The sequence below is a fragment of the Salvia hispanica genome, chromosome 5 (assembly GCF_023119035.1).
Source record: "Salvia hispanica cultivar TCC Black 2014 chromosome 5, UniMelb_Shisp_WGS_1.0, whole genome shotgun sequence".
Lineage (NCBI taxonomy): Eukaryota > Viridiplantae > Streptophyta > Magnoliopsida > Lamiales > Lamiaceae > Salvia > Salvia hispanica.
In genome coordinates, this window is record NC_062969.1 from 13,874,964 (window position 1) to 13,902,720 (window position 27,757).

Genomic DNA, 27,757 nt, shown 5'->3' on the forward strand with positions numbered 1-27,757 from the left:
TCCATTGAAGAAGGAAGTAAAAACTGTGAAGAAGAAACTGTCGAAACCGAGAGGATAAAACGTGTTTCACTGTTGACTACATTGTGAAAAAATTACAACAAATTGCAACTAAGAGCCTTATATATAGACTAAGTAAAAGACCAACTAACTAATAAAAAGCTAACTAATTACATTTTATTTTTCTAATTTCAACACTCCCCCTCAAGATGAGAGCAAAACAAATGCAACCATCTTGCCAAGGAAATGAAGAAACCAACAAACAAAAAACATACAAAGTTCTCCTTGTAGGATAGTGATCTTAAAACTCCCTGTACCACATCAGCACCAGCAACGAGGACTTCAACTCTCCTTGCAAGTGATCTCAAAACTCCCCCTTAGTAGGGAATCCATCTTGAGCATCAAGACTTATCACAACAACTGTAACAACACCACATTGTAGGATCTCTGCAGTTTGAGCAGTAGCAAAAGCTGTGACAGTAGATTTCCACCCTAATTTCAAACTTTGAATATGAATGAAGCAACAACACCATGAATAATGCAACAACACCATGAATGAAGCAACAAAACCATCCAGCTTGAGCAAACTTGCTGCAAAGCCAACAATCTGCCTCAAATCCTTGAGCATCATGACCAAGAACAATCACAACACCAATACGAACAACGCCGCATAGAAGCATAGCCTTTCCTCACCCAAACAAACAACAAATCTAGCAAACTGACTCCTCAATGAAGATCAAAAACATATCCACCAACCAAGCTTCGGTCATAGACGAGATTGAAGAAAAAGGTTTAGAAAAAACAGATTCACCCGAACAATCGGTGAACAACAAAACAATCATCCGACATACAATCGGAAAACCAGAGATAAATCTGAAAACATATTCAGATTCAACAACAAATTTGAGAAAACATATTCTCAAAACGAAAAACTCAACCGATTTTGATCGGAGAGAGACAAACTTGGATCATACAAATCCAATGAATAAACGAAAACGAGACAGAAAACAGATCCGAAATTTCAGATCGGCGGAAATTAACGCCGTAAAGAGAGAAAATAGAGAGTGAGAAGCAAAAAACGAACCGATTCAAACATCTGAATTGAAAAATCAGAGAGATTTGAAGAGAGAAATTGAAAAACCTGGAGCACCGGTGAGAAATCGGAATCCGGTTAGAAGCTCGCGGAAGAAATACGAAAAGAAAAATAACCGATCCAATTTTAATAACAAACCCTAACTATGAAGATTCAAACGAAAAAAAAGGATAGAGGTAATCAGAGGAAAACAGAGGCGCAGCAATTGCGCTCTGATACCATGTTGAAAATGGAGAATTGATATCTGGAGATTTGGGAAAAACTCCATTGAAGAAGGAAGTAAAAACTGTGAAGAAGAAACTGTCGAAACCGAGAGGATAAAACGTGTTTCACTGTTGACTACATTGTGAAAAAATTACAACAAATTGCAACTAAGAGCCTTATATATAGGCTAAGTAAAAGACCAACTAACTAATAAAAAGCTAACTAATTACATTTTATTTTTCTAATTTCAACATATTAGAAATGGGTCACTCACCCCTTAAAGGGGGACCCCTCACGTGGGTAGGCAAGAGAAGAGATAAAGAGATGATGGTGCCTCATAAGGGGGACCCCTCACGTGGGTAGGCAAGAGAAGAGATAAAGAGATAAACCATCATCGACTTGGGCCCTGCTCTGATACCATATTAGAAATGAGTACTCACCCCTTAAAATGCCTCATAAGGGGGAGGGTTATCCACACTTATATAGAGAAGCTAGGATCATCACCAAGCCGATGTGGGACAAGATATTAGAATTTTAACAAAAGATTAGTTGAAGGAAAATCGCACCAATTACTAGATAAGAATTCAATTGTCTCTATCATCTTCGCAGCGAGCCCGAGCCTTGGGGCAGGAGAGTTGGCGCCGTGGGTCGGTAGTATCCGGACCTGGATCCGCCGCTGGTTTCAATGGCGGAACACACTAGTAAAGACCTCTTGGAGCTGGAGGCCAAGCGAGGCGGCGTCTCCTCCGCCTCAAACTTAGGTAGCAGAATTCATTCCTCAACTGATTTATATTCCTTTCTCTTCTTCAGCTTTCTTGTGTTTCCCTCTTCTAAAAGATTTGCGTGTGCCAATTTTGCAGAATCACTCTTTGTATGCAAGAAAGATCCCACCTTTACTCCTTCTGATGCTTCTCGTCAGAAGCCCACCACGGCTCCTCTGCCCAAGAGCCAATGTACTAAATGATAAGCCCTTTGTGTTTTCTTGGAAATTATCGGCTTTGTTGTTTTTTAATCAACAATTCACTTCATATTGTTAATGTATTGCCCAAAATTGTAGAAAATCTCATTGCAAAATTGCTGTCTTTGCTTTTGTTGTGGACTTTAAACATTCAAAAGTCAAGCTCGTGTTTTGGGGAAATAAGTTACTAATTGATGTTTTTTTTATCAATAATTTACTTCAGATTGTTGTTATAATGTGATGCTTGTAGGAAATCTCATTGCAAAAAATGGTGTCTTTGCTTCTGTTTTGGATTTTTAACATTAATAAAACAAGCTCATGTTTTGTAATTTGTAGGATAAGTTGATTCATGTTTTTACTCGAACACAAGAAGTTAGACAAGCTGTTTAGGGTTATTGGTAGCTGCTTTAGATTTGATCTTAAGTTTCTTGATAACTTATCATCAGATTGTTAGTTTAATGCTCCACCATTGATTGTGTGATCCTGATCCGGGTTCTGCAAAAAAGTGGCATTGCTTGATATGTAGAGTTCATGTAATAGGCAATTGATCCAAATCAGTTGCATATGATGATGAATTTGACCTGTTTGAACCTTGGGGTGAGGTACCTATTATAATATGTGTGCTTTTTTTGCTTGAATGGAAGAGGTTGTTGATCCAACCAGTTGCATGTGATGAAGTGATTTGCTGAAGTTGTTAGTTTTTGCACGTATAAACTTCCGTATCATATGAGGTTTGATTTGTCATCGCAGTTCACCTGATCGAGGCTCTTGTTTCTTTAAGTGGTTGTAATATTGATGATTACATTCTTGACTACTTTTTGAATGCTAATTGTGCAACATGTGGTTTCAATAACTGAACTTGGGTGAAATCTGGTTCGATAGTAATGGGGGAAGTCTCTTGCTACTTGCAGTTCTGGGAAAGGTGAAAGACTTCTTAGGAGTTTTATCAGAATCGAACAAGAAACTGATGGAGGATGCAAAGGCATGATCTTGCTTCTGTTTCTAGTTTCTACCTTTTATATTTGATTTTTAGTTTCTCAAACACGAGCACTGACCGTGGTTCTTACTAAATGCAGGATCGTCCCGATAACTATGACATTGAAGTGATCAGCAGAGACGAGTCTACATACATCGAGATGGTAATTGGTATACATACTATGTTAAAGTTTGAGACTTTTATGGTTATACTATTTTCTTACTTATTCTTGTTGATAGGATCTGATGTTGGGTATTGCTGATCTTCACACCCCTGAGGCAGTTGCTGCAGCCGAGTCTGCAATGGCCGGTTATCAGCCACCAGCTCGTCTGGAGGAGAGCAGCAGTGGATCAGAAGACGAAGATAGCAGTGATGACGAAGAAGATGGGAATCACAAATCAGATTCTGAAGCCGGCTCAGAATCTGCGAAGCTCGGGTTGAAGGCAGGAGATTCTTCATGTCGAAAATCGAAGAAGCGGAAGGCCAAAATCATCGAGCTTTAAATTTGCACAAAAGTCTCAAGATTTGACATTGTTTCAGCTATGGATTTTGGTGATGCTGAGTTTTAAGCATTTGGTTTGATCATTTATGTTGTTTTTAGTCACAATGTTTCTTATATATATATATATAGAGACTTAAATCGTTAACTTTTGCTAAATTTTCTCTTGCAGTTTGCCTATATGTTGGTCGATTGTGCCTCTTCTGATTTCGAGGTTCTATATACTCATATGATTAGAAAATTAGATGAGTATATCGATAGTCGAGATACATATTCAAATATAGGAACATATGATAGGAAGATGGCCATGAAGGAGATAGGGAGAGAGAATAGATTGCAATATATGCACGCAGGATTCTTTTTGGTTTATTAGTAATGTGATAAAACTTTGTGCAATTCCATCATCTTTTTTCTAGTTAAGTATCGTACCTTTTGCTTAGAATGGACAGTCTGCACCTTTTGTGGCTGTGTTGTGATTATATAAGTGATCTTGCAGGTAGAACTTTTCAAACACCCCCATCTCTTGTTGCTACAAGTTCAGAACTCCTTTTACAAACTTCGTGGTGGTGAATCAGGTAATGCAAGTGGGTCTCAAAATTGATTGGAATATTTCTGCTAGTCTTACAAGTTGTGTCATATTCTGCCTTAGATATTGACTACTTAATACACAAGCTCTCGAGCAAGCTATGTGCTGGTGAAGGTAGCCGTGATCCTGAATGGGAGGTATGTGTTTATTTAACGCTATAATGTGATTAGAGTACTGCAGTTTTATAAACTCACCCGTTGCTTAATATCCAGGTTGGAGAATGCCTTGGTATGTGGTGGAGAGACTTTGAGTCCCTGCTTTATCCGTATTTGCCACCAAATATAAAGAGGCCTAAAGTAATATTCATATCTCATTTACATTCTCACAGCTGCCAAAAGTGTTTTACTGTACATTGTTTTCCAATTTCAGGAGTGCATTAAACTATATCTTGTGAAGCTGCCACCGAGCAGAAGGTTTATTGTTCCTAAGAACTTCAGACTTCTCGCTATCCCATTGTGCCAACTTCATGAGAATGGAGAGGTATGTAGCTTTAGTGAGTTTAGGCTCCAATCATCAGAGACAGTAGTACTCCACCTCTATTAAGTATTAACATCGGCACTAGAGTTTTCCTTGATCAAAGAAGAATACTTATTATCATGACAAAAGGAAAATGACTTATCCGCCGCATTCTTATAACTCTCTTTAATCTAAGGCAAGATCTGCTAATTGGTTGCTTACATTTTTCTGGTCTCGTTGGAGGTGGAGTACACGTAGAATTCCTTTGCAGACTTATGGTCCGATAGTCTCTGGAGTCCCACAGTTGCTATCCAAATGTTCTTTCAACATGATAGAACCTTAAAACTTTGAGGTGGAATGGGCAGTAATATCATTGCACTGGGCAAGGTTTGTGAATGTGTTTAATTTGAATTTAGTTGGGATTGCAATTGAACTGTTGTTTGTATAAACTATAGTTAGTGATGATTTGGACAAAATCACAGTTTAAAGATGATACTATCATGGTATTTTATGGGGGTTAGATGTGTTAATTCAGTGTAATATACTCCAATAACACCAGTTACATGACCATAGGCTTTGTATTAGATTTATAGGCCATGTGGGCCGGGCTTTAGAATTTTTGCTAGCAAAATGCAATGGCCCGGTGATCTTCCCACTAGTCAATTCAGGTATAACTTTCTTTTTTTTCTTCTTCTTCACCAATACCGTTTCTTCGTGTAATTGGTGAAACAAGAATACAAGACACAATTACAAATTACCATATTGTTATATTTTGAAATTTTAACTGACATTATTTTAATAAAATCATTTCGAAATCAAACATAGTGACATCATGCTTTTCCAGAATCATGTTTCGTGATTTCAAGTTGCTTTCAATTAGTTATTTCTTTGAAAATAATTCATTTTAGATTTTGGTCAACACATATTTTCGATGGAGAAATTGAAAACCCTTGCCTGTTTTTTTAAGCTTTACAAATCGAAGACCAAAGGATTTTAGGACCTGATTAATAATCTACCACTACCTCAATGAAACTAGAACTAGTTAGAGAAAATCTTATTAAAATGGATTATGAATAATTCAATGAGTCTGTATCCATTTGTTGGTCATGAACAGTAGTATGTAGGATTGGAGAAAAGTATGGCATTCATCAAACTCAGTCGTGTCCAGCCAATCATATAATAGTCTGAAAATCAAAGTTTGGAAAATGTTAATTAAAATTTGTCTGTCTATATGGAATTGACTTTTGGACTTGAAATATCATCTTCAACTATCGATAAAAGGTCCACATTTTCTAATTTCAGCGCTTGTGGAAGGTGTTCTTTTTATCCACAGTTTATTGATTCAAAGTCATTTTTAAGTTTTTGTGATATCATTATTAGTTCTAGTTCCTTTTGAGCAATAAATAAATGAAAATTAAAAATCTTTCGATTCACTATGTTACGACAGCGAGGGATACGACAATTTATATTGAATATAATTGTAGCATGACTCTAGCTAGACAATTTTTTTTAATGTACGACTCTAGATAGAACAAAAATTGTTTGAAAGAGAATAATTAAAACTAGTACTCCCTCCATTTCATAGTAGTAGAGACATTTCATTTCCTGCTTTTGTTTTGAAAAAATCATATTAAATAGTTAAAGCAGAGAGAGAATAAAGTAAGACAAAAAATAATGTAGAAAAGAGTCTTATCTACAATATTCTCTCTCTTACTTTACTTTTTTCTCCACTTTAACTATTTATACTACCTTCGTCCACTAAAATTTGTCCCATTTTGACCCGACATGGATTTTAATAAATGTAATGGAAAGTGAGTTGAAAAGGTTAGTGGATTGTGGGTCCACTTTTATATATTAATTTTATACTCCCTCCGTCCCACAAAGATAGTCCCACTTTGACCTAGCATGGGTTTTAAGAAATGTAATGAAAAGTGAGTTGAAAAAGTTAGTGGAACGTAAGTCCTACTTTTATATATTAGTTTTATAATAAAGTGTGAGTAGGAATGAGTTAGTGGAATATGAGGTTCACTACAAAAAATGGTTATAAATGAAATGGGACAAACTTTGTGGGACGGACGGAAATGAAAAAATGGGACAATCTTTGTGAGACGGAGGGAGTAGTAATAAAATTTGAGAAGGAATGAGTTAGTGGAAGATGAGGTCCACTACCAAAATGAGATAAATTTTGGGTGACGGATAAAAATGAAAAAATGGGACAAATTTTGGCGGATGGAAGTAATAATTATTTTTTCAAAATGGTACGCAAAATGAAATGTCTCGGAGGGAATAGTTTAAAATAGAAACCGAAGAAAAGAAAAAAAGAAAAAAAGAAAAAAGAAAGGGCGGGCGAAGACAAATTAGAGTTGGCCTGGTATTAAAAGAGAAAGAAGAAAAGTAGGTAGAAAATGTTGGGAGACTGGTCTGAGTTCAATTTCAACTGAAAGTGAAGAGCTTTCCTCTCTCTTTCTCTTTCTCTACCCCCATTTGATCATTCTTTTTATCCATTTTTCCTTAAACAATTCACTTCACTTGCACAGACTGATACACTTACCTAACCTCAATTTTCGTCAATTTACCTTTCGCCTTGCTGCCAAAGATTACCAGATAATGAAGAAAGGGTCTTTGGCACCTAACCTCAAGCTCTCCGTCCCCCCTCCCGATGACATCTCTAAATTTCTGTATTACTTCCTTTTCCTTTCAATTTTCTTTTTTTTCTATCGTTTATTCATTTCAATTGATTTGGATTTCGTTGATTTGTGCAGGACTGGGTCGGGAACGTTCAAGGACGGCGATCTCTTGGTTAATAGGGATGGAGTTCGGGTTGTTTCCAATAGTGAAGTTGAAGTTGTAAGTGGATCGATTTCATTTTGCTCACTTGTATCTAGCAATGTCATGTTTCCTTAATCCTAATTGTTGGTCGAGTTTGTTTTGATACATAGTAGGGATTTAGGAATTGAGGGGGTTTTCTTTTCGAGCCTCGATTTGGCATTTGGAATTTGAACTGTGTTTACTTGCTGGTTTAAACTAGGGAAGATTCTTCTTCCATTTGAGAGAGTTTAGATAATCATATTCTGATAAACTCGAGTCTGAACTATGCTGGATTTGATACAAGTATTTGAACCATGCATCCATGGAAACTTGCACTTATGTTCTGTGCTTACTTTGCGTTTCAGCCAACCTTGATACAGCCGACGGATAACCAGTTGAGCTTAGCTGACTTTGATGCAGTGCAAGTCATTGGTAAGGGAAATGGGGGTGTTGTGCGTTTGGTGCAACACAAATGGACGGCACAGTTTTTTGCACTTAAGGTATTGAAGGACTTCAATTTTTGTCATACACCATAATATTTGTAAAGAGATATGTTAAGTTTTATGTTGTTCATGTTTGATTGACAGTTACAGAGAAGGCATTTGAAAGTAACCTTATAGATACTAGCCTATCCTAAGTTATCAAATTTGAGTTTGATACTTACTTATCTGAAAGCATTGTTGTGTGTCTACTTGTTTCCAAGTCTAACCTAAATCTATAAGACATAATCATAGTTTATGGTGGAATACTGGAATATGTCAATGCAACACATGTGCATCAAGGTTATCATAAGTTCTTCTGAAGTAATTTGCACCTCACTATATTACTATAATCAAGAGAACCAAACCTTGTTGTACTGGAAAATGCTATTTTATTTTTAAAATGTGGGATCAATGTATTTTATAAATTGATACCCCATATTGAAAGTATTGTTTTGTTCTCTACACTATCCAATTTGAGGCCTCTCTACATCTGTCACTTCTAACTGCTGTCTCATTTCTTTCAATTTCTAGATGTGATAAACTTACTTCAAGAAAACACACACGTATATGTTTATATCTAATGTATTAATGTTGTCCCCTTAAGTTTTTGTTACGCTGACTATATAGGTCATGTCCTTGAGTTATAAAGAATTTATCACCAAGAGAAAAAAAAAACCTTATTTTTGGGAATGTAATTATACTAAACTATAGACTTCGTTTTCCTTTGACTAAGTTTGCAAATAATATGTGACAGAGATGCATGACAACCACTGACATCAATCTTCTTGATTTCTTGAATGACATCAGGTTATTCAAATGAATATCGAGGAGTCTGCTCGCAAGCACATTGCTCAAGAGCTCAAAATTAATCAGTCATCTCAATGCCCATATGTCGTGATTTGCTATCAATCATTTTATGATAATGGTGCAATCTCCATCATCTTGGAGTATATGGATGGAGGGTCTCTTGCAGATTTCCTTAAGAAAGTCAATAAAATCCCAGAGCCTTATCTGGCTGCAATTTGCAAACAGGTACTGGCTATTGCGCATGTACACACACTGTGTAATCTATTTCTAATACTTGTTATAATATACTCCCCGTCATGGCATTATAGGTACTCAAAGGTCTCTGGTATCTTCATCACGAAATACATATCATCCACAGGGACTTGAAACCTTCAAATTTGCTGATAAACCACAGAGGTGATTGCAAGATCACCGACTTTGGAGTCAGTACAATACTTGCCAACACATTGGGTCAAGCTAATACTTTCGTTGGTACTTACAACTACATGTCTGTGAGTACTCTTCCCATTACACGAATTAACAATATCCACCAACATCATTGTCTTTTATGCTAATATCTTTCCTGTGATTATAAATATAAACGTGCTAACAAATTTACTCACCTTCATCTCCAAATGTGTGCTCTTATCACTCTTATGTTGTATTTTCGATGCATAGCCAAATTTTGTTCTGAACTCTCTATTTTTGTTCTGTGTGCTTAGCCAGAGAGAATCATCGGAGATACTTATAGTTATAAAAGTGACATCTGGAGCCTGGGTTTGGTTCTCCTCGAGTGTGCAACAGGAGAATTTCCATATTCCGCACCTCAGGCAGAGGGATGGATCAATGTCTACGAGCTAATGGAAACCATTGTCGATAAGCCTGTTCCTCGTCCATCTCCAGATCTATTTTCTCCGGAGTTCTGTTCATTTATTTCTGCATGGTAATACACTGAATCTAAAACTTGTTGATAAAATTTCCCCCAGGCTTCAAGTGTACTAAAAATGGTTTAAATACCATGGTGACTTTACTTCACTCGTCGGAGTCACATTTCACTGTCAAGTAAAGTCAAAATTTGATGTTTTCAGACAATATTATGCAAAAATAATTGTGAAAGCTTTATGTGAATCAGATGTTTGGAAAACAAACAATAGCATTTCCCTATATAAAATCATTTTCTTACTTTGAAGTTAAGGACATACATTCTGGAAACTTGTCTGGTCCTTCACTTGCTCGAATTTCTCATTAAGTGTGATGCCATGCTTCTGTAGAAATTAATTGAACTTCTTTATTTCAATATTCTCTTACTCATTTATTGAATTCTTGAATTGTCATCATCCCCTACCTGCTTACATACTTCTATAGTAACTTAGCCCTCCCAACTGATCTTATATAAAACTTGGATTCTCAGTGTGCAAAAGGATCCTAATGATAGGCTATCAGCGAATGAACTCATGGTATATCTCATCACCCTCTTGGTTAAACTCAGTTTATGGACCTCCTGATAACTAACTTTTTTGTGTTTCGTGAAACTCAGGCACACCCTTTCATTACTAAGTACGACAATCATGATGTTGATCTTGCTGCGTACTTCACCAGTGCAGGACCTTCACTGGCCACGCTTTAATCAAGGTTCAGTCTATTGCTGCATTACTGCATATTATGGCCGTCTTCGCAGCTGTGAAGGCCAGATGAGGCACTCCCATTTCAGGACTGCTGCTGAAATCACTATTTGTGCATCGTTACTAAGAAAGAGTTCGCCCGGTCTTGTAATTTTGTATGTTAGTGAATTTTCATGTGCTCTCAAGGGGGTAGAGGTTGATTCTCTTTATGTGTGAGTATGTTGTAAGTTGTAACCTTTATATAAATGAACCCATTTTGTGATTTTCAGTTCGAAGGCAATCTATCTTAATGAATTAGGCAACTTTAATGAAGATTCTGCCAAATTTGTAAATTCATCAAGAATCTAGTTAGTAGTATTAGATTTATCTCCATTTGCAACAACTAACACAGAATCAATAGAATGGGAAAAAAGTCACAATTGCTTTAACAGAAATGGTTTATATGTACAACAACATCCTTCCTTGGTTAAATTATACTATCATCTTAAAATGCTTTTCTAGAGAGCTACTGCTACCTTGCAGGAATTTGTCGACTGCTCAACACGCAAACTTCCAGCGACGCGAAAATTTCAGTGGCTCACTAGGCAGGACAATGAGTTCCATGCGTCACGTTTTCCTTTTGAACTTCCTTTGAGCTTTCAAATCCACCACTATCACAGAGATGTTGTCTGCACTTCCCCTTTTGAAAGCAAGCTTCGAGAGGTACTCTGCTGCCTCTTGTGCAGCGGGGTCGCTCCCTGTACCTCGCCCGTTGGTGAGCGTCGTTCCGTTCCTCTTGTGCCAGACCAGTATCCTCTTTCGGGCCAGATCACACGCCTCCTCATTCGTCATCACATCCCATAAACCATCACTAGCTATGATAAGGCACTCGTCCTCTTTTGTGCGAGGAACAAACATTACTTCTGGATCTGCAATCACATACGGCCTCAGGTATCGATCACCTACACACGATGAGATGCTGCAAAGTTAATAGAGTTGAACAGACTTATACATTTGATGAGTTAATTACCTAATAAGCAAGGGATAAACAAATCATAAGAACATACAGAACAAACAAATATGATAACATTTGTTAAAAAAATTGCAATGTAACTAAGATGATCACCCTAAGATTGTTAACCATCCCAACTGAGCTTCAAGCCTTACATTAGTGGTTATATTGGATCACACGATAGAGTTTACGAAAAGAAAGAAGATTGGCATACCAATGGATCTTGACACTGCAAGGACACCTGAAACGCGATATCCATCCCAATTGATGACCTTGCCTCCGGCAGCTTCTATCCTTGAGTACTCGTCTTCTCTATTTGGCTGAAAACCAGAATCAGAGCATCGCATTAGACCAATAATGGTATTTGCTGACAATGCATGAATATCTGCAAGATAATATTTAGTCCAACAAATCAAGAGCTACCTTATGATCGATGGATAATGGCATGGGCACCTTCCCCCGGTTCAACACTGCCCTCGAATCACCACAGTTTGCAACAATGATATGCGTGGAACAAACAATAGCAACAGCAGCAGTGGACCCAACGGATTCTGGGGCGAAAGGTTCATGAAGGTTGGAAGCAATGTCATCATCAGTTCTGGGGAACCCTCCGACTTCGTTGTCCAATTTATGAAAGCAATTCTGAAAGATCTTGAGCCATTTCTCCTTCAAGTTGTGCTCACCATTTTCAACCTTCAAATTTTCCTTAGCCGCACCAATCTCATCGGCTAACGCTAGAGGCATATGCTCTCTGCAGTAGTTAGCTACCTATACACCAAATAGTTCTATGGTTACATGACATGCTAAACTAATAAACAGGAAATCCGAAACAGACATCATTTTGAATCTTTACCTGGCAACCTCCATGGCCATCATAGACTCCATATACATGGCCAACTAGGTCTTTATGTATGGAGCTAAAAAGTGGGGCGTCGCTTAACATCTGAGAAGGAATGTTTAGAAATCGCGGTAATGCTACGGCTGCATCTTCCATTTCTGCCCTTCTCCCACAAATAGATGTTAGGCCCCAAAGAGGTGGTAAATTGAAAGCAACATTTGGCTTATTTATCTTCATTTCCTCAGTAACCTCAATGAGTGAAGTTGAGTAGGTCCTTTTAGGTTCTCTAATCCCGACAGCCTCACCGATCTCCTCCAAAGAAATTAGATCATCAACTATCTCAGACGCTACAGTTGCTACCCATGACTCCGATCTCTTGATGCTCTGAGACATATTGATCTTCCTATCTATGATATCCTCATTGCAAATGCCATTAGGGCAATCAGTCACACGTTGAGAATTGAGAAACGGATGGCCCATTGGATCATTATCGTTCTTGAGTCCATGGTTAATGGTGCTGCTAAAAATCATGCTCTGCCTACTCCTACAATCCTGATCTATATCATCCTTGGACTTATCTAAGTTCGAGTCTACCCTAACCAGAACTCCATTGTGAGGAACAAAACATCGAGAATGCCTATTCTCGGAGGTCAGAGAGATGGAAGGCAGCTTGGTCATGGATGGTTCAAGAAACAGATTTTTCGAAGTTTTTTCTATCAGGTTAATCCCAGCAATGTCAACGCACGTTGCATACAACGATTCTTCGCCTATCCGATTAAGTGGAAGGGCAATGAAGTGAGAAATCTCATCCATCAATTCTTGGACAATTAGCTCAATTTGAATACCACTGTTCAACAACGCTCTCTACTGTATCTCAACATCCGTGATGAAGCTAAACCCTAATCAAAATGAGGATTTTGAAATCAGAAAATAGAGATTTCCACAACTCATATAATGCAGAAAAATATTTGCAGAGGCTCAACATCCACAACACCCACAATGAAACTAAATCCAATCAAAATTACCTTTTGAATATAAATCAGAAAAGCAGAGATTTTGCAACTCATATAATGCAGAAAAATATCTACAGAGTCTCAGCATCTCAAACAAGTTAAATATCCTAATCAAAATGGAGATTTTGAAGAAAGAGAGATTTTGCCAGGTTGCCACAGTTCATAATGCAGAAAAAATCAATCATATGTAAACAATAATGGAACATGCATCAGAATTAAAATGGGAATCAATGTGTCAAAAATACAATTGTCAGCAACCACTAGGCATCTTAATAATCTCTATTCTTATATTCCTCTTTATCTACAACAATTTCAACCATATAAACTCAAGAGATGACATAATCACAGTTCATTTTACACATGGGGTTCTGATTATCCATACCAAAACAGAACAAGATTGCATTAAAAACACTCTCTCTCTCTCACACACACTGACAAACAAATTCTTGAACACATCCATACCTTACAAGGCTGAAGAAGGCACCCCAGAAAAATAAATGTTGATTTGTTTCTTCCGTCTAGCAAGACTGAATTTTGAAATACAAAGAAGAGAGAGAATCCCATAAAACTGCAATCTTTAGGGTCTCCAAGTGTTAAAAATCAAAGCTTTGATCACCAGATGTCACCCCAGAGACACAAGTCCACAGTCAAAGACTCAAAATTTTCTGTGAAATAGCAACAAATGCCACCTATCACATTCCCCCTCAGAAAAATCAGTCCCTTAAAAGCATCACATGCATTTCTTCCAAACACACACACACACACAAGAAAAGAAGCGAGGGGGAGATATTACGTGTCCCGAGAAAAGATGGTAAAGAAAGACTGATTTTGATATGGAATATTAATAAATAAACAATTAGTCAATCATACAAGGAAGGTAGTTGCTTACCGTCGCAAATCAAATCAGCAGTGACAACTCATGCCTACAAAAAGCTTCTTTTGCCCTTAATTCTTGATAAACAATTAATTAAAAGAGAGAGAAATCGGAATTATGTGTCGAATCCAATGTGGAACTCCCAAATTTGATCCCATGTTGTCAGTGAGAAGGTATTCACAATTGCAGAGTGGGGTCCACCTATAGGGGACATGTGTCCACCCATCCTACGTTCAATGCTTCCTTTCGGTTCAACTAATTCCCATCTTTTTTTATTGTTATTCTTATGAATATTTTACCCTTTGAAATCTGTGGATTGTCTGCCAATCACATGCTTCCACGAACTGACCATCATTTTTGTTATTTTCCCCTTTTTGTTTTAAAGATCTTACTATGATTTACTACAATTTTTTTTTTCTTCGGAAGTTGAATAATTCGAAGCGGTGAATGTGGATTTTTTTCACATCCAAGTTTTCTATAAAGATATTTGATATTTTTCGATTACGCCAAGTCCGCAAGAATTTGTTTTTGGATCACTTCTAATATCTTCTCAAATTAATGAACATTCCAACTTTCCTTAGACGAATTTATACTCAATACATTTAACTCATTACACTCACGTCTTACTTAAAAAAACAAAAGGAAGTTATTTTTTTGGTTAAAAAATAAATGTGAATTTAGAATGTTAAAAAACAGAACAAGCTTTTTTTTAGAATGAATAATGTTAGTAGTATTAAAAAATATGGAAATATAACGTTTTCCTAAGGCTATCAAATGTTGTTGGTTTCGGGAAAAAATTCATATTGCAATTTTCCAAACAGAAATATGAGAATTAGAAATTCGTCTATGCATTTATGGGATAACTGATTCATTTCGTTCATGAAATAATCAGAGCTATTAAGCTGTTTATATTAGTAATAATAATTAAAACTTGTTTGCTTTGGGATAATCACATATAGTACAACACAAAGTTTTACCTCAACAATATCAGTTATCACACCCTTAATTTCAATAATTAGCTACTTATAAAAGATTTTAACATGCTCAGAATATAAGTCACAAAATGAACTTGTAAGATCGATAAGATTCACAGGACACATTGAATTTGATATTGGAAATATACATATATCATCTCATGGGCAATGCTACATTAAATTAGGGTGCCTCTTGATTTTTTTTTATACTTAAATTTGAATCACCCGACATTACTATAAAAAATTATTAATGAATCGTTATTGCACAAAGTTTGACATTATTAAAAATAAATAAAAACGCAATCATTTATAAAAGGCATCATGAGTCATCTAACAATACTATAATTTTGTTTAGTTAAAAAAACATAGTACTAATCTTGTTTACTTCAACATCTCAATTCATGTATGGAGTATCAGTATTTCATAATGCTAGCTTGAGGTTGAGATTATATAAATTTTCATCTAGTAGTAAGGTTCATAAATCTGCTAAATATCATTTCTAGAAAAACATACTAGTAAAAATAGAATATTTATTTTGTTTAATACAATTCCGAATGGGAAAGAAAATATCTGAATTGTCCCCTTAACTAACCTTCATCTCTCTCTATCTCAAAAAAAAACTTACAATCCAAATAAAAAACTAAATTTATGCTAAAGATTCAATGCTGTCGAAATACAGCAACACATGTGCATGTCTATATTGATAATTTTATTTTATTTTATTGATACAGACCAAATAAAAAAATTTATCCCAAAAGACTAGTATATTAAGAAAGAGAACTTATTTAGTCTAGATATATACCCTACACCTGTTGTTATCACAATTAATATGAGAATCTAGTCTGTAACATTCGACCTTCTTTAAGCGCCAACGTCCTCGTTGGTCATGACCATGTTGTTCACGGCAAACGTACTCATTGGTCACGGCGCGTTCGTTGCCCAGCCATCACTCTGAGCCGTTTGTACTCTCATTGAAAACACCAATTGATCTAGACCAAACAAAAAAACTCATCCCAAAAGACTAGTCTATTAGGAGAGAGAGTTCATTTAGTCTATATATCTCACACCAGTTGTTATCACAACCGATGTAAGAATTGAGTCCATAACATTCATTTGCTAAATATATCGAGAGCCCAATCTTATACTCCCTTTGTTCCAAGGAAGATGATCCCTTCCTTGAGCGATACAAGATTTTATATAACTTTATTTTATGTGTCAAGTGGAGAGAATAAAATAAAAAATAAAAAATAAAGTAAAGATAAAAAATGTATTCATTTTTAGTAATGGGTCATTTTGATTAGGACAGTCTAAAAAGGAAAGTGAGATATACAATTGGATGGAGGAAGTAAAATATATGCCCTCTAATTAATTTAAGATTTAGGGACAATCAAACTAAATTAGATATCATGTATTGTCACAATTTGATTAGATGACCTTGACAAGCCATTGATGATAGATATTTACCTGATTAATACCAACCAAATACAAAATTAATAATGCTCGATTTACACAGACCAATTTAATGTAGAAAAAAAGCTACTTTGACAAATGAGGTTAATTTGTCGGACATTTAATTATAGTATAAAGTTTGGTGATCTACATTTCAATATGTGGCATGAATGGAAGACTAACACGTGACGTAATCGTTTGCGTTGTCGTTTCCAAAGATAGGATCTTTATTTCAGACATAACAAATAATATTATAGATTAATTTTGTTCGTTTCTTAGGTCAAAGTTGTATTACGAATAGTCTATTAATTAGAGTTTGATAAAATAGTGTATGGGGATTATAAAAAGGATTAATAGGAATTTGCGAATATAAACTTGCATTATCTTCTAGAAAGATAACATATACTACTATTATAAACTCATGATCTAGTTTAATCAAGATTATTGTCATGTAATATTCGTTACCATTCCTTAATTAGTTCTTTTTTAAAAATACTCTTCTGAAGGGAGAAAAATCAAATTTTAAATAATGAAAAATGGCATGACCGTAACAAATTTAAAACAAAAATTGGTCATTTTAAAGCTATAAATTAATTAAAATAAGCCGTATCCTACCTTAACAAATTACTAAAATATACCCAAAACCTTTCATTTTTTGAAAAAAAATGATCATATGCACTAGACGTACATACTTATTAGCACTTACAATCACAATTATTTATGATATATCAGTGTCTGTTTCAATAGGAAGGTATGATCTCTTTCCAATTTATACACATATATAAATTGTAATTTTATTTATCGAAGATGCTGCATAATTTTAAGAATTTGATATTATTTTTTTTAAAAAAATTGTAATTATCATGAAGTGAAATGTTTTTAAATTGAAAATTAAAAACACAATTATAATTAATCTCTATAAAATTGGTGTTATGTAAATTTATTTATGCACTATCTTTAACTATTAATTTATTCGAAGGTGAATTAGTCGTGTAAAAAGGTTACTCATTCCGTCTGCCATTAGGAGTTCCGGTCACTTTTGCGCACCCGTTTTGTAAAAATGATAATAAATAGTTAAGAGCATCTCCAATGCCGGCTAGGCAACCGGCTAGCCGATTCGCGTCACTAGCCGGTCGGCTAGCCGAACCATTGGAGTAGGCGAGCGGGAAATCGGCCAAATTTTCGGCGTGGGCTAGCCGGTGGCGTGGCGCTGGCCGATGCGATGGCCGCCATTGTGGCGGCCCGATCGGCCAGCGCCGAATTTTGATTTTTTTAAAAACCTATATAAACGCGATTTTAGTTTCATTTTCATTTGCACCACTTGTTTTAACGAGTTTTCTCTCTCTCTAACTTTCTGTACAAGAGCATCATTGAGCGATGGATCACAACAACGAGTCCGGATCCGGCGACGAGTGGATCTCGAGACTCCCACGGTACCCGTGGGATCTGGATGGGGCCAAATGGGCGGGCGAGATGGGCCCGTGGTTTAACGTCCTTGGAATCGCCTAACGGGGATGATGGCCGGAGCGCCGAGGGGTGGGAACCAGGGGGATGCCGTGGGGTATGCGCTGGGCGGCGGGCGGGGGTGGGGAGGTATGCCCCGGATGCAGCAGCCCAGATGATGGGTATGCATGCCGGGATGCAGGGGTCACCGGGGGGGACACGGTATATCGTCCCTCTCGGGATTTTTTGACGGCTTCGTCTCACACGTCGACCCGGTGGAGACGCAGTTCACTGGCGATGATCTTTTGTCATTGCATGACATGGGGATCGATCTCGGGGATCCGGACACTCCCGTTCCAGCGGGGCGAGCCGCGGCGAAGAAGAAGAAGACGAAGGGGAAGGCCAAGGCGGTCGGCGAGTCATCGCAGCCCGCTGTTGACGACACCCCCGCCCGGAGGAAGTGGACGGAGGATGAGTACGCCGGGGTGGCCAGGGGGTGGTTGGGGGGTTCCGACGTGGGCTCAGATACCCTGGCGGGTGCGCGGCGGCGCGGACGGCGGCAGCGAGGACGGCGGCGACGACGACGAGAGTAGAGAGGGCTCGTGTGTGGAAGCCCTTTTTTTAAAAAAAAAATCATGTATTTTTTTTTAATCTTTGTACTATTTTTTTAATGAAATGAATTAATTTTCCCGTATCTGTGTCGTAAATTTAATTCCGTAATTTAATCGTTATTTTAATTCCATAAATGTAGTATTTTTTGAATTATTTTATTGCGGCTGGCCTATGGCTGGCCTAAATCTGATGTGGTAGGTGGATTTTTAGTGCTGCTGACGTGGTAGGGAGAGAGAGTGGTTGGCCTATTTGCATTGCGGATACTTTAAAGTGGAGAAATGGTAAAGTAAGAGAGAGAATAATGTTGAGCGGACTTGATAAGGCTAATTTCATGCATTGATGATGGGGTTAAATTCTGTGATTTCCCGGGTCTGACAAGGTTTTGTAAGCCAGGTGTGTAGAGAAAATGCCAGATCCAGAAAGAGAGGAGTCTGTCAGAGGAAGTGAGCAAGAAGAAGGAAATCCACCAGACAGAAGAGCATTCTAGATAAAGGGGCAAAATGGGAAGTACAAGGAAGAATCTAGAAGCTCCATTCCTTATAAATAAGAGCACGCGACATACATGAAGGCATCCATCATCATCCATTTAGCTCTTAGTTCAGTTTTCTCACACTCTACACTCACACTTGGGGGATCGGTTTGGGGGTTTCACGGTTCATGGTTTGAGAATCAGTTGGTGTAACACTGTCTCTACGTGAGGCGAAGATACAATCTAATTTATGTTTTAAGTTTCCGTTCTGGATTTCCCGAGACTTCGCTGATTCGAAGCTCGACCTTATTTTGTTAAATTTCTGTTGAATCTGCACTTGTTTAGCTATGGAAGTTGTTGTTATGGTTCCGTTTCATGTTATTACTGTTTACTTTGGATGCTTTTAGCGATTGATCTGAGTTTTGAGTTGAATTCTGTGGAGATCGTAGTTGATCGTTTGAATCTGGTTGAATTTGTGTGATTGGAGATGAGAACTACAGTGGTTTGTTGTGGATTGCTTGGATCCGGAGAGGATGAAGCGTCCAGAGTTTGAATCTGTTCATTTCTGCATGGTTATGATGTTAGTTTCTGTTTCCTCATTTACCTCATCTAGCAATGGTAGATCTGCTTAATTTCGGTAGTTAATCATAGTTTAATGGTCTAATTCAGCTTGCTCTGTTTAGCTTAATTGTTTACTCTGTTTTTCTCTGCATTTTGTGATCAAGGATCGTTAGAGAAGATGGAGCTAGTTGTTAGTCGAGCCTTTAGTTAGTTATTTTGTAGCTTTTCATCTGTACTTTGCTAATTCGGAAAATGGTCCCCACGAACTGTCTTTCCTCTGTCTAGGCTTTTTTAGGAAAAGATTTTCGCTAGGTCTGGTAAAATGTTATCTATAGAGAGTCATCTTGCTTACGTTTTGTTTTTCGTCATGCATGTCATGTTTGCCTAAGTCTAGCTGTTAGAATAGAGTATTTACAATTCCCCAGTCCACTAGTTAAGTCTCAACCCCACAAAATGCTTGGCAGCAGCTGATAAGGCTAATTTCATGCATCGGTTATATGTGAAAAACGTTATAATTTGCTGGGTCTAACACGTTTCCTAAGCCAGGTGTGTGAAGAAAAATCGCTAGATCGAGGAAATGCTTTGGAGGAGATGGTCTAGCGAATGAAAGGAACGAAGTGAGCAGGATTTAAAAGAAAAGAAGGCGTGACAGAGGAGTCAATAGCTGAGGGCAACAAAGTCTTATCTATACCTCGCTGGGCCCCACTCCAACGCCTATATATAGAAGAGCATGCAACGCACATTATATCACTTTTTTCACTCTCTTCTTAGCTCACACACATTACACACACTTGGGAATGGGAGATCTGGGGTAGTCGGGTACGAAGGGTTATTTTCTTTAGAAGTTTCGCGTTTGCAACACCGTCCGAGTGTGGACGAAGATACAATTTCTCTTAATTTCAGTTGTTTGCTCGTTTTGCTGTCGAACTTCACTTTTGGGAGTCGAGTTTGGTTGTTGATGATACTTATTATCTTTTCGCTTTGGTTGATTTGCGTTTAGTAGTTAAATTTCAAGTTGATTTACGTAGATCTCTCTGCTGGAAGTTTATTTTTACAAGTATTATGTCGATCTCTGTTTTATTTTGATATTGTGGTGTTTGATATGGGAATTTGGTGATAGATCTGTGGTTTATTGACTGTTTGGAGGTTGTTGTTCGAATCTGAAGTGATGCAGTGTTTCTGTTGGTTGGAGTTTGTGTTGGACGCTTGGATCCGGAGTGGATTTAGCGTCTGAGGTTGGATTCGAAGTGGGAAAAGAAAGTTGTTAGATGGATTTGAGTTTTCTTCTTGTTTTTCTGTTTTGCTTCGTCTAGCGTCTGCAGATCTGTTCAGTTCTTCGTTGATTATGCATTGATTTGACTTAAAACTAGTTTGCTCTGTTTTGATTTCGTTCATGTTGATTTTCTTATGAGTTTTACGCAATTTGGTCGTAGAAGATGATGTCGCTGTTAGTTAGTACTCTTAGTTAGTTATTCGCCGGCTTTTTGTACGTCTTCTGCTTTTTTTCAGTCATGGTCCCCACAAATCAGTTTGTTTCGCCTAGGTCTAGCTGTTAGCTTAGGAGTTTTAAAGATTCCCAAGTCAAGTTTAATTTGTTTTCCTCAACCCAAAAATGCGTGGCAGCAGCCAACACCAAAAACACACCCAAATCCTTGAACACGAGTATTACGCATCCTTCTCTGTGGGATCGATCCCTACTTCCCTATACTAGGTTTAGTAAAGTGGTTGAGGGTTTTTGAAAGAAGTGCTCTGTGTGTCCGACGACCGGGATTTCCTGCGACCAACGAGTTCCTAGACCGCGTGATCTAGTGGATTTGCTGGACCTAGGGAACCTGTTATTTCCTTTTGAACACACTACAAACAATACACTAGTAACCTTTCAGCAGCCAAAACAAGTGTCCAAGTTCTCTTGCATGTTTACTTACGCCTCCATCTCTGTGGGATTCAATCTCTACTTCCTATACTAGTCCTTTTTAGTACAGTGGGTTGAGGGTTTTGAAAAGCAGGAAAAGATTGTGTGCCCAACGACCGAGGGTTTCAAGGGTTCTCTAAGTTCCTAGATCCCGTGATCTAGCGGATTCTCTGGATCTTAGAAGTCTAGATATTACATAAACGCACGAGAACACTTCCTTAGCTCTTCAGGACTCTTCACAAAATTATTCTCTCTCTTACTCTAACATTTCTCCACTTTAACTATTTATTAATCACTTTTACAAATCAGGTGCGCAAAATTGGCCGGGACTCTTAGGCCATGTTTGGTTGTCAGGATTCTGTCTGGGAAAGTAATATGATTCCTTAAATTTTAAATTCTTGTGTTTGTTTTGGTTTTTAATCAAACTGAGAAAGTAATCAGAATCCCGAGAACAAGGAAAGTTAGTACAACTTTCCAGGATTCAAATCCCAACTTTTCTTAGGTATTCTTTATCCCAGTTTTAGGATTGTTACATATTAATGCAATATAGTATAATTTTTTTATTTTTTATTATTATTATTATTATTATTATTATTATTATTATTATTATTATTATTATTATTATTATTATTATTATTATTATTACTACTACTACTATATTTATTAATTATTATTATTACTAGTACTAGTATTATTAATTAAATTTTTTTAAAAATAGTTTAAATTATAAATCATGCTACTTAATTTTAATATAAGAAAGAACTATAATTAAAATTATCATAATTATAAAAATATTGTTACAATAATTATATATAATTTTTAATATTATTATTTTAATTAATAATTTATTACTTAATTAAAATATATTCATATAATATAAATCATATAATAATTAATAATAATATTTATTTTATAAGTTAATAATTAATCAATAAATTCTAGTGAAATTTTATATTATAAAATTCATTCAATAATAATAATAATAAAAAATAATAATCATATTTATTACGATTATTATGCATTATGATGAATAATTCATATTTAAACTATCCATCGTAATATAATAACATAATTATTATCATTTGTAATTAATAATTTATTTAAAAAAATTATATTATTATTCTTTTTTAAAAATAAAAAAATAATAAGTAGTACATTTTTAGATTGGTGTTTAAATCAAATATAAATTTAAAATCTTGATATTTTCCAAACAAGTGAAAGTAAAGTTATTAGGAATCATATTTCCGGGATTCATTTTTCCAGAAATCATTTTCCTTGCCAACTTTACTTTTCCATCAACCAAACAATGGCGGACGGAGGGAGTATTATGTAAAATCATTTGAGCACTATTTATAACTATTCATTTGTTGGAGGGGCCGAATGTTATTTGATAAGGCTAATTTCATGCATTGGTTATGGGCTTAAATTCTACAATTTCCCGGGTCTGACGAGGTTTTGTAAGTCAGGTGTGTAGAGAAAAGGCCGTATCCAGGAAGAAGAAGGAATCGCCTGGAGAAGGAGCTGGCAGAGGAAGCGAACAGAAAAGGGAAGAAATTCACTAGATGGAGGAGCATTCTGGACAAGGGCAGAATGGGAAGCACAAGGAAGAATCTAGAAGCTCTGTCCCTTATAAATAAGAGCACGCGACCTACATGATCATCATCATTATCACCTTTAGCTCTTAGCTTAGCTTTCTCACTCTCTACACACACACTTGGGGGAATTTCTGGGGGGTTCACGGTTAGAAATTTCATCGGAGTTGTGTAACGCCGTCTCCACGGGAGGCGAAGATACAATCTATTTCCTGCTTTCAGTTTATGTTTCTGAATTTCCCGAGACTTCGCTGTTCGAAGCTCGGCCGTATCTTGTTAAATTTCCGTTGGATATTGCACTCTTTTGCTATGGAATTTACTGCTATGGTTTTGTTTCATGTTATCGCTGCATTTTCTGTTTACTTTGGATGTTTTTGCGATTGATCTGAGTTGGAAGTTGAATCTGTGTGATCGGAGATGGAATTTGCTGTGGTATGTTGTGGATGGCTTGGATCCGGAGTGGATGAAGCGTTTAGAGTTTGGTTCTGTTCATGTTTGCATGGTCTTGATGTTTAAATTCTGTTTCCTTATTTACTTCGTCTAGGGATAGTAGATTTGTTTAAATTTCAGTAGTTAATCGTAGTAATCGGTTTAATCTAGCTTGCTCTGTTTCGTTTTGTGTTTTACTCTGTATTTCCTCTGTAATTTTGTGATCAAGGTTTTTGAGAAGATGAAGTCATTGTCAGTTAAGCCTTTAGTTAGTTAATCTGCAGCTTCACGTTCGTACTTTGCCAATTTGGGAAAATGGTCCCCACGATTTATCTTTCCTCTGTCTAGGTTAGTTTTAGGAAGTCGTTTACCGGGTCTAGTAGTTGTTTCCGCTCTGGGAAAATTCGAGTACGTCTTGTTTTTCGTCATGCATGTTCCGTTATTCCTACCTAGATCTAGCTGTTAGGGTGGAGTATTTTGTTTCACCAGTCTAGTAGTTAAATCTCAACCCAGAAAATGCGTGGCGGCAGCCAAAAATAGTGTCTAGGTCTCCTTACATGTTTACTTACGCCTACATCTCTGTGGGATTCGATCCCTACTTTCTTGTACTAATTCTTTTTAGCATAGCGGGTTAAGGGTTTTGAAAAGCAAGGGGTAAGATTGTGTACACTAACGACCAAGGTTTTGAGGGTTCCTTGAGTTCCTAGACCTTGTGATCTTGCGGATTCTCTAGATCTGAGAAGTCTGATTTTATTTTGCCTTACACTCTCCTGCACTCTAGCTCTTTTCATTATCACAAAGAACTCAAAGTGGCACAACTAAGTTTTGAGAACTTGATTTGCATGTGATGATATACACACAATGCTTTTCATAGATAATATGCAGTTCGACTTTCTTTAATCAGTCCTATTTCAGAAGAAATAATAAAGAAAACCCGGACATCATAACTAAATAAATGACTAGAAAATAAAGACTAAATATATACTACTACAAAACAAGACAAAATATTTAAATAGATGTCGAATATAACTTGTCTAGTCTAGCCAACTAAACTGTAATTTACCGTTATTTTTATCATAGTTTTCATTTAATTTATTGTACTGGAGTTCCTATAACATCTTATATCATCGTAATGGTTTAGTTTAACAAAAACGGCAGTTGATAAATATGAGATTATAAAAGAAATTTACAGGTATGACCGTATGAGCAGAATGGTTTCTTAGGCCTGCTTGAAATTCTATTAGGTCCAAAATATTATGGGCCTGATCCAATCACAACACATTTGAATGAACACTGAATTTGAATTTTGAAGTGTACATATATAGCAGATTATGCTAGTATATGGAGTTCTATGGAGTATTCGATAACAATGAAATTGACTTCCCTAACAATAAGAAAGAATCACTGATTATTACTTGTAATAATACAGGATAATATATTAAACACATCTTGTGTCAATTATTTATATTTCTTTTTACTTCGATTATGTAAATTTATTATTTTGGTAAAAGTGTAATATTTTTCGTTAATTTGTAAATCAAATTAATTGATAGTACATAAAAATGTACCAGAAAAAGTGGATGTAATTCATAAATAGTGTATTTGAAGTGTTTCCCAATGCTCAAAAGTTATAAGTATATATATGAACTTATGTTGCTTAAAAAATGCCTATAAGATTTATGAATAATGCAAGTAAAGTGCTTATTAGAGCTAATTGGATGCCTTAACTTAAAAAAGTGTTGATTTTTGTAAAAAAAAAAAATGATTAGATTATCTTGGAATGTAAAAAAAAAAAAAAAACGAATCACTTAATATTGCACGGAAATGCCATGACGAGGGCAGGATATGACTAATCCCATAAATCTTTCCAAAAAATTTAGATGAAAAACTTCAAAGCTTTTGTTGCTAAAACACACAGACTTTGAAGTTAATAAAACCTTATCCACTTCAATGCCAACCTTATTTTATGTAGAAAGTTCCTTCGAGATTGTATCTTTCTCGTTAATCATGATTACTACAGTACTTGAATTGAATAGCAGCCCACTATATGTGACCAACTAAGTTGATCAACTGAATCTAGTCCATAAGTTCGCGTTCGAAACAAAAATAGTGAAAAAAATCCAAGATAAAATCACCACATTAAATATTACAGTAGTAGATCCTATTTTCAAATATTGCTATGAAATCTTGATCTCGTGAAACAAAGCAGTATATGAGTAAATCAAGAACAACAACTTCATGATCGAATTCTTTGCAAAAAAAAGTTCCATTTTATTTTGAGTAATAACAAGAAGAAAGGAATTTGAAAACAGAGAATAATTCTCATAAATCTTCCAAAATTGCGTGCCATTCATTTGAAGAATGACCAGCCTACACTATTGAACCAATGAAAAATCAACAAAACAAAATGAAACATTCTAAATAAGCAAAGAGTTTGGTGTGGGGTTCCAAATCACAATCTCTAGATTATGCCTCAGTTGTGAAGAGTTGTTATCAAACTAATTAACCCAAGTTGCTAAATCAGTAAATTTAGTGTTTGTGTATTGATTGACAATTGCTCAATTGAATGTACAATAATAATAAATAAATAAAAAACTTAATTCCCTAGTAGTGTTTAACAACTACAAGAGGAAAGCAGTTGCAGCAGCCTCATGATGCAAGAGCTTGTGCGCAATCTGATCTCTTGTGTGCAACGCATTGACGGACCTCACGCCATTCTCGATCGCCATCTCATCGTCAAACAGCTCGAACTTGAGCTCCGGACTCAAGCCCTCGCCCCTCATCTCGCAAATGTTATGCAAAACGCAGCAAGCTCCCAGCACAACCGGCAGATCCTGCAGCTTCATCTCCGTCCTCTTCCTTAGGCAGCTCCACCTCCCCTTGAGCCGCATGAACGACTCGCTCGCCACCCGCTGCACCTCCCCCATCTTCTCGTTGTACGCGTGCTGCGCCCACGTCAGGTTCTGGTGGCTATACGGCACCAGCACCCACTCCGTCAATGGCAAGCTGTTATTCCCCGCGATCCACGTGTTCTTCAGAGCTCCCCTGCTCGCGCGCTGCGAGAGGGACGACTTCTCGAGGACCTGATCGTCGCTCATTGAGCCGGGATACCCGATGGAGATGTCGGTGAGGACGCCCTTCTGATCGACAACGCCTTGAACCGTGACGGAATAGGATGTTTTCTGGTTGCGCTCGGTGTGGCGCTTGTTGAAGTAGGCGGCGGCTCTTTCTTTGGGGGCGATGATGGGAATGTGGGTGGTGTAGATGGAGCCGCCGATGTTGGGGATGCCGGAGAAGAGCTCGAATTCGGTTTTGATTTGGTGGAGTCTCTTCTCGTCGGGCCATTGGATGAATTTGGGCATGAGGACGGTTCGGATGGCGGTGCAGACCTCGAGGACTAATTTGTGGCAGGTGGAGATGCCGAGGCCGAACCGCTTCGACACCTCGCGGAGGGCCTCGCCGGTGGCCAGGCGCCAGATGCAGACGGCGACGCGCTGGCGGACGGGGATGGCGGAGCGGAGCATTGTGTCCTTTTTGTTCACGGCGGGCTCGAGCTCGTCGCAGATCATGTCGAAGGTGGCTTTGCTCATTCGGAAATCCTTTTTGAACTCTTCCTCGGGGTAATTAGGGCTGTCCACCTGCTCCCACCACGCCTTCGACCGGCTCTTCACCCAGAGGCGGCGGCCGCCGGCGCCGGCGACGCTCGAATCGTCGGAGATGGGGCTGGATTCGGCGCGGGGGCGCTTGGGCTGTGGGGAGGCTCTGGAGGGGGAGGAATTGGGGGTTGTTGATTGGTTGTAATTGGAAGTGGAATTCATCATGAATGAGGTATGCTGCGGTGGGGCTGATGAGAAATAGGCGTTTTCCGAGGGTTTATCTTGGACGACGGCGGCGTCGAACGCGAGCAGATTGGTTAGCACGTCTTCGAGCGACGAATCGTTGTCGAATCTGGGGCGCTTCTTGGCGTTGGAGAAGGAGATGAAGCTAGGATCCGAATCTGTGGCGAAAGCGTAGTCGTCGAGGTGTAGAAATGATGAGATTTCCATTAGAGTTGCAGTGATCGGAAGATGTTCGATGAAATGTTAATATGAGAGAGGAGAAGAGAGAATGCGTTGGTAATGATGAGGAGAGGA

At 37.4% G+C, this 27,757-nt stretch overlaps 4 protein-coding genes across 9 annotated transcripts; 2 read left to right on the forward strand and 2 right to left on the reverse strand.

Moving 5' to 3' along the window:
• Nucleotides 1-1,863: 1,863 nt before the first annotated feature.
• On the forward strand, nt 1,864-5,299 carry LOC125190891 (pre-mRNA cleavage factor Im 25 kDa subunit 1-like). 6 transcript variants are annotated; one of them, XR_007170992.1, is made up of 7 exons: nt 1,864-2,055; nt 2,155-2,247; nt 3,164-3,234; nt 3,329-3,391; nt 3,468-3,780; nt 4,224-4,302; nt 4,377-4,398. XR_007170992.1 is itself a non-coding variant. In XM_048088308.1 (7 exons), exons 2-7 carry the CDS (start codon nt 3,909-3,911, stop codon nt 5,110-5,112), a joined length of 453 nt encoding a protein of 150 aa, XP_047944265.1. In that variant the 5' UTR covers nt 3,644-3,780; nt 3,900-3,908; the 3' UTR covers nt 5,113-5,299. The 6 variants fall into 6 exon arrangements, 3 of the variants coding, with proteins under 3 accessions (XP_047944265.1, XP_047944266.1, XP_047944264.1); XR_007170991.1 differs by lacking the exon at nt 4,377-4,398 and adding an exon at nt 3,900-3,941 and having other exon boundaries at nt 3,468-3,804; nt 4,224-4,278; XR_007170990.1 differs by lacking the exon at nt 4,377-4,398 and adding an exon at nt 3,900-3,941 and having other exon boundaries at nt 1,865-2,055.
• A 1,745-nt stretch (nt 5,300-7,044) lies between these two features.
• LOC125188237 (mitogen-activated protein kinase kinase 2-like) lies at nt 7,045-10,735 on the forward strand. The gene is made up of 8 exons (XM_048084998.1): nt 7,045-7,447; nt 7,532-7,616; nt 7,943-8,077; nt 8,867-9,091; nt 9,175-9,357; nt 9,568-9,788; nt 10,257-10,302; nt 10,383-10,735. Exons 1-8 carry the CDS (start codon nt 7,377-7,379, stop codon nt 10,470-10,472), a joined length of 1,056 nt encoding a protein of 351 aa, XP_047940955.1. The 5' UTR covers nt 7,045-7,376; the 3' UTR covers nt 10,473-10,735.
• Nucleotides 10,736-10,864: 129 nt separating this feature from the next.
• On the reverse strand, nt 10,865-14,104 carry LOC125188236 (protein phosphatase 2C 50-like). Its single transcript, XM_048084997.1, has 5 exons — nt 13,772-14,104; nt 12,312-13,195; nt 11,882-12,226; nt 11,673-11,778; nt 10,865-11,408 (listed from the first exon to the last, which is right to left on the reverse strand). The coding sequence occupies exons 2-5, from the start codon at nt 13,107-13,109 to the stop codon at nt 11,074-11,076; spliced, it is 1,584 nt and encodes a 527-aa protein (XP_047940954.1). The 5' UTR covers nt 13,110-13,195; nt 13,772-14,104; the 3' UTR covers nt 10,865-11,073.
• A 12,036-nt stretch (nt 14,105-26,140) lies between these two features.
• LOC125189090 (protein ANTAGONIST OF LIKE HETEROCHROMATIN PROTEIN 1-like) lies at nt 26,141-27,757 on the reverse strand. The gene has a single exon (XM_048086285.1). It carries the CDS (start codon nt 27,668-27,670, stop codon nt 26,246-26,248), a length of 1,425 nt encoding a protein of 474 aa, XP_047942242.1. The 5' UTR covers nt 27,671-27,757; the 3' UTR covers nt 26,141-26,245.